This window comes from Trichechus manatus, unplaced genomic scaffold (assembly GCF_000243295.1).
Source record: "Trichechus manatus latirostris isolate Lorelei unplaced genomic scaffold, TriManLat1.0 scaffold00185, whole genome shotgun sequence".
Lineage (NCBI taxonomy): Eukaryota > Metazoa > Chordata > Mammalia > Sirenia > Trichechidae > Trichechus > Trichechus manatus.
The window spans coordinates 3,896,626-3,903,855 of NW_004444121.1; the positions used below are offsets into that span (position 1 = coordinate 3,896,626).

General features: G+C 60.7%; 1 protein-coding gene across 1 annotated transcript in view; it reads right to left on the reverse strand.

Moving 5' to 3' along the window:
- Positions 1 to 7,230, reverse strand: part of ZC3H3 (zinc finger CCCH-type containing 3) — a 90,291-nt gene that overhangs the window by 57,676 nt on the left and 25,385 nt on the right. The window contains exon 4 of the mRNA XM_023741614.1: positions 3,253 to 3,406. Coding sequence (XP_023597382.1) covers positions 3,253 to 3,406 — 154 coding nt within the window. The remainder of the gene's footprint in view (positions 1 to 3,252; positions 3,407 to 7,230) is intronic.

Consider the following 7,230-nt stretch of genomic DNA (forward strand, 5'->3'; position numbering starts at 1 on the left):
ACATGCACACACATGCTCACATGCATTCACACAAGCTCAAACATACTCATACATGCACACACACGCTTACATACGTTCACACATGCTCACATGCATTCACACCTGCTTGCATATGTTCACACACGTGCTCACACTCACTCATCTGTTTACACACACATACTCACAGATGCTTACACACATACCCACATGCACTCCGATACGCTTACACACACATACGCTCACACATGCTTACATACTCACATGGCGCACACGGCCACATGCACTTACAATATGCTCATATGCTCACATGCTTATACGCGCCTGCACACACATGCTCACGTGTGCTTACACATGTACACAGACTCTCACATGTGTTCACACACACTTATATACTCATGCTTACACACCCACCCACATACGTTCACACATGCTCACACACAGGCACTCACACATATGCTCATGCTCACATGCTTATACACACTCACATGTGCTCACACACATGCTTTCACACATGCTTACATGCATCTACACAGCTGCTTCCCCTCACTCCCTCAGTCCTTCCAGCCTCTGCTCTTGGGCTGCTCCTGCAACATCAGTCACACAGCCTGGCGCCCACTGCACTGCAGCCCGGCCTGCGCGGCCCAGACGCCCTCCGAGCCCTCCCTAGGACACTCTGCAAAGGCCTCGCCAGGCTTCTTCCTCACCCTTTCTCCCATGTGTGTCTGTTCCCACATCCACCCATCCTCACCCTAGTGGGGCTGTGCCTGGGACTAGCCTAGTGCAGCGAAGGCACCCTGGGAAGGCGCCCTAAGTTGAGGCAGGCTCATTCCAGACTTACGCCCTTGGCAGGGAGCCACTGTCCCCACTTTGCAATCAAGGAAGTGAGGCTGCGGCGGGGAGAGGCCTGCCCAGGGTCACGTGCTGTCCACACCAGCCCCCTCTGAGCCCACCAGCTCTCCCTCCAGGGTGGCAGCCCACCCACAGTGCCCCAGTCTGCAGTACAGGCGTCTCCCTGCCCTGGCTGAGTGTTTGCCCCTGAGCTGCCCGCCTGAACCCCACAAAGGTTTCCAGGAGTGCTGGGGCCACTGCCAGCCCTGCCAGGGCAGCCCCTCCAGGTGAAGGTCGCAGCTTCCTTCCAGAGCGGCAGACACGTAGCACCCAGGGGCCCACCACAAGGAAAGCCCCTCACCCCACGCCCAGCCTTCGACGGCTGTGCCAGGGCCTAGACCTGCCTGGCTGGACAGCCCTGCGTCCCACCGCTGCACCACTCCTGCCCACCCTCTCCCACCCTCTGTCTGCCCGGTGACAGTGGAGGAAACTGCAGTCCAAGCAGGTCAGAGATCACTGTTGGTTGGAGCCCGTCGCCCGAGCCCCTCCCATGGGTCTTGGGACCACACAGGCAGCGTCCCCAATCGGACGGACGCCGACCACAGCGGCCAGGTGGGTGGGCATCAGATAGGCCCCGACCCCAGAGACGGCCCTTTCTGCTGCCTCAGCCGCGCCCAGGTGCAAGCCAACAGCAGGGCCAGGCAGCCGGCAAGTGGCCACTCTGCTGGGAAGGCAGCGCAGGTCCAGGTGACCTTGGGCAGAGGCCCCTCCTCCCAGGCCTTCAGATCCTCGCCCACCAAGGGGTGCTCAGGGCTCCCCCACTGTTCCTGCCCCTACTGTCCTGTCCCCACTCCCGACATCCAGGGAGGAGTCTCCAAGGTTCAGGGATGGAGCCTCTGAGCCAAGGGTGCGTCCCCCACACCTGACACAGGCAGACAGGACAGGGGGTCAGGAGAGCGGAGGCCCAGGGAAAGTGCCTCGGCAGGAGGCTCCAGAGAGGTGTCAGGGCGGCGTCCTCCTCGCTGGGCAGAGCAGCACCACACGGAGGCGCTGAGAGTCCTCGGACCACCGGGACTGGCATCTCGTTTCTGCTCGTCACCCCCCACCCATGAGCAGCCCTGCAACTGGGCCCCCCGTCCCCCACCTCACGAAGCACTGGCCCGGCCAGGGCTGCGGAGGGGCCGAGTACCGACAGCGGAGGGGAGGTAGGAGGGAAGAATCAATAAATCTGAACCTCATTCCCGGTGATCTGGAGCTCTTATTAAGTAAATTAATTTAAGTTAATTTAGCTCGATCATGACTCCCGATCACAGTGATTTAGTGAGGGGGAAATTGCATTAGGAAAGGCCCCGCTCACCAGATAGAAGAACGGAAGAAAATTAGATCTACTTAGCAATGTGAATTAATATGGAAATAGCAGGTGTAAATTTAACCTTATCCAGAGAGTGAAAATTATCTTCATAAATTTGTAGAAATAGCCCCCAAGACGCTTATAAATCTACTTAAAACAAAAATATTACAAAAAGTACAGTAAAATTAATTTAAAATATACTTCCAGCTCTTGGCGGGGTGAAGTTTAGCGTAGCCCAGTGGTGAGGGCAGAGGCGATGGGTGCCGGGCACCACCTGCCCACAGCCCGCAGGTTGCCTCTGCCACAGGGCCTGGCCGACCCCTGGGCCAGCCACGGGCCCCAGAAACCCTGCGATGGCAGGTCTGGCAGCAATCGCACCCCGCCTGGCAGCACGGTCGAAGGTGGCAGGATCCCGGGGGCTGGGAGAGCTGCCCCCACCCCTGGGCCCTGACTGCCTTGCCTGTGGTCCAGCCCTCACAGGGCCCCAGCGTCACGCTGCCCCACAGACCCTGTGCCCACTGCGCCTGTGGGGAGCCCGGGCGGGGGGCGGCGAGAGGGGACAGAGGGGCGGGTCTGTCACTGCCTGCTCCCCACCCACTCAGCACAGGAAGGGGTGGAGCCTATGACAGGGGCCCCAGAGCTTGGTCCCACAGATGCTGCCGCCTGTACGCCGACACCCCATGGGCTTGGGTGCAGGCCCGACCACGTGGGCCTGGACTGTCTGGGCAGCGCGCAGGCCCAGCCAGCTACGGGGCTGGCTGATAACCTGCGGGCGTGCTGTGGGGAGGGCGTGTGTGCGCGCACGTGAATCAGTGTGCACATGTGCATACACGCAGAGCAGCATATGCAGTAAGCATGTTGTGCGTGTGTGGTGCACACATGCTTGGGCATGCGGGACACACAGACTGGCAGTCTCTAGGGTGGAAACCACTAAACGAACAGAAAAAGTAAGCCATTCCCCAGCTAATGAGCTGTGGCACAGGCACGTCCCCTGTGGCGTGCTTGGCTGCCTAGCCCTCAGGCCCCTCCCTCCAGCCCTCGGCCGCCCAGACAGGGCCCCCTCCTGGCCACAGGAGCTACCAGTGTCCCCTTACCTGGGCAGTGAGAGCCGCCGGGCACGCCAGGTGGGCAGAGCCAAGTGGAAGGGTGGGGTGCCGAGCGGGGAGGCCAGGCTCTTCTTGACGATGCGGTAGCGCGTCTTGATCACTTTGCTGGTGGGGGGTGTGCGCAGAGTGTGCAGGCTGCTGGCTGCAGAGAGATCGAGTCAGGGTCAGCGGGGGGGCACCCACAGCCTGGGGTCAGCGGGGGGTGCCCAGAGCCCAGAGTCAGTGCGGGTGGTGGGCGCCCAGGGCCCGGGGTCAGCAAGGGGGGCACCCAGAGGGCTCAGCCAGCACATGGACCCACTCAGATCCTGGCCCCGGCATGAGGCTTTGGGAATCAGTCCAGCAGACGTGGCCCTGGACAGCTGGCCTAGACGGCCAGTGATGTCAGGAATGGGGCTCTGCACCCCGCCCTCACCTGCTCAGCTGTGTCCCATCCCCCCCATCCCCCCACCCCCGCCAACAGCCCAAGAAGCAGCCCTGCGGCTCCCTGTGGTGCAAGAAGGAGCAGTGAGACTACTCCGCCACTCCCCTCAACGACTGTGAACGCCAAGGGAGCTGGGCCAGTGGGCTCCTGCCCCGCCCTGCCCCACTGGCCGGCGGTCCTGCCCCGCGCCCCCATCCGCCCCACTGGCCGGCGCTCCTGCCCCGCGCCCCCACCCGCCCCACTGGCCCCTAGCGTAGCCCTGCCCAACAGATTTATGTATTTAATCATTTCTGTTTTCATAATGTTTTGTCGGGTGATATACACAGTGGCTCTCCCTTGCTGAGTGTTCCACGCAATTAGCAGGGATCTGTTTTGCCCGAGCTCCTTCAGCTGAGAGCCAGCAATTTCTCCGCAGCTTCGAGGAACGCGGCTAATTGCCCGGCTTTCATCGTGCACAGCGCTAACTGCCCAGATAATTAAAGCTAACTCGGATGGACGACAGTATCGCCTCTGAGCTGACCCTGGAGTGGCGCCCAGGTCAAGAAGCCCTCAGGGTGTCCACGGACCTCGAGCACAGGACCCCGAGCAGGAGGGCCTCAGCCTGCAGCCCCTCCAGGACCTCGGCTCCTGTGTGCCCTGGGCCCGGAGTTCCAGTCCTCCTCCCATGGCTCCTCTGGGACCCGACTCCTCCCCAGGGTCCTGTCTAACCTGCCAGAGGGGAAAGCAACAGAGGGGAGGATAGGCTCCAGGCACTCAGGGCAGGTGAGGGGGGCGCAGCAGGTCCTCATCTCTGCCCCCGACACCAGGACCATCTAAAGCACAGGCTGACAGGCAATGCTGAGTGGCTGGGTGGTTTTGGTCCTGGGCAGACAGCCAGGTCGGGCAGAGACAAGGGGGGATGCAGGCCAGGTATGAGGGCCGTCCGCAGCCCAGGGAGAACCAGCCGTTGCTCAGCTGAGAGTCATGGAGCCAGGATGGTCTAGGTGGGCAGCTGGGAGGGGTGCAGCCCCCATCGTGGCCCTGTCTGCTGACCCAGGACTGCCTGAAACACGGCTGCCCTCACCAGGAAAGGCCCCATCCTGATCAGGCGTATCACGGGCCCCCAGCACCTTGTACCCACCTGAGCAGGCGTACCACAGGCCCCCAGCACATTACACCCACCCAGACGCAGACACTCTCCACCCTTTGCAAGCTCACCTGGAGCTGTTACTTGCCTCGTGGCTAGAAATTGTCTTTCAGGGCCGTAAACCAGCTGCCCTGGCCCCCTGGGGAGCCTGGCTACCCCGCAGGCAGCCCATAGCAAGGCCGCAGCGGGAGAGCCCACAGCCCAACCTGGGAGCCTCCTACACTGCAGGGCCCTGAGGAGCTTCCCGGGCCACATGGCTGAGGTTGGTGTGCGTGAACTCCTGGCTGCGCGGCCTCTTGGCCCTACCTACTGGTTGCTTGCGTCTCCTTCAGGCCTGACTGGCCGACGCCTCCTCCAGGCTCCCCCACCTGCCAGGGAGCCGGAGGTCAGAGCCCGGGCCCCAGAGCCACCACCCCACTGCGTGTCCAAATGCCAGTAAGGAACCCCACCGGCGTCAGGGCTAGGCCCAGCGTTGCTGCCCTGCCCCAACTCGGGCTCCCACCCAGCCACAGACAAGGCAGCCGAGGGGGCCAGACCCACCTGGAACAGAGTCTGGCTTGGAGCCCACTCAAGCACTCGCCAAGAGCCCCCTAGGAGCCCCTGTGGACCCAACGCTGCGCCTGCCCATGCCACAGGGCCCTGCGGTGCAGGGTGCAAGAGGCAGCTGGTCGGGGCGTGGACGCAGATCATGGCTCTGTCCTGGCACCAAAGGCAAGGTCATGATGGGGCTCTGGACGCCAGCCCCGTCCCCGGCTCCATCAGGCCGCGCCACACCCCAGTGGGGTCTCCTGCCCTCTCTGAGCCTCATGGGCAGGGGCCTAGGTGAGTGCGGGAGGAAAGAGCTCAGCAAAGCCGAGGTGCAGTCCCTCAGCGGACCCCACCACCACCACTGAGGACCAGACATGTGACCACCAGTTCTGAGCACCGCACACCCAGGACGTGTGGGGCCAGGCACACAGGGCATCAGTAAGTATTTGTCAAATTGAATTTTCAAGGTCTTACAAGCAAGGAGAGACAGATATAAAGCAGGAACAGCTTGTTCCCAACTAAGAGCCCAAGAATGTACACATTCCTTTAAGTTCTCAATAAACCTCTGGCCACACCAAGCCCAGGCCCATTGACCCCCAGGCCACCGGCCTCTGCCCACATGGCTCCCTGGACATGCCCACCCCACAGCTCTTTGCTGCATCTCATGCCAGCCTGGGGGCTGCGTGGCGTGGTGGGGTGTCACCAGGACGGGCTCACGCGAGGTCCCGTCTCCCCAAGTCCCAGCTCACCCCGGGGAGGCTCAGAGGCCATGGGGCCTCCCTGCCTCTGGCCTGAAGCTCAATGCTGACCGCATCCCCATCTGCTCTGGGCTGCCAGCAGCACTGCGTGAGATCCACCCTCCTGACGCACAGGCCGCTCCCCTTCCCCCCACAGCTGACCCAGGCACGGAGGCGACACACACACCCAGAGCCACGTGGTGTCTGGGCCCTGGTGGGACTGGGCGCTGCCAAGCCAGATGGAAGCCTCTCTGGGCTCCAGACTGCCCCATGGGCAGCACCCAGCAGCTCAGGATGCGGACGAGGGCCACGCGGCCCAGCCTCATCCACCTCAGCTCACCGTGCTCACAGCGGAGTCCAACCAGGCCCACGGCCCTTGCATGATTCCAACATCCCTTCTCCTGAAACCACCTTCTCCTGCCCTCTGCGGGTCCAAAGCCACCCCCAGCCAGGCCCCACTGCCCACAGGACTGGCGACTGCATTCCAGGAAGTCACAGCAAAGCTCCTCCTGGGCTGGGCCCACACTGACCCCAGAGCAGGAGCAGCGAGCACCTCTGGGCCTGACGCGTGTCCCTGCGGGTTAACGGGCATCAGTAGTTATAACACATTACCGTGCAATGCAGGCCCATTGGGAAGTCAAATTTTTTCATTAACTTACTGTGTTTTACTTATTAGTACCCAATAATCTGAGAAGCTGGACTATATGAAGAAGAACGTGGCATCAAGATAGAAGGAAGACTCATTAACAGCTCGCGATATGCAGATGAAACAACCTTGTTTGTTGAAAGCGAAGAGGACTTGAAGCACTTACTGATGAAGATCAAAGAACACAGCCTTCGGTATGGATTACATCTCAACATAAACAAAACAAAAATCCTTATCATGGGACCAATAAGTAACATCATGATAAATGGAGAAAATGTTGAAGTTGTCGAGAATTTCATTTTACTTGGATCCACAATCAATGCCCACGGAAGCAGCAGTCAATAAATCAAACAACATACTGCACTGAGCAAATCTGTTGCAAAAGACCCCTCCACCGGACCATGGTCTCGGGGAACACCTAGCTCAATTGGCATGACACAGCTTATAAAGACAATGCTCTACATTCTACCTTGGTGAGTAGTGTCTGGGGTCTTAAAAGCCTGTGAGC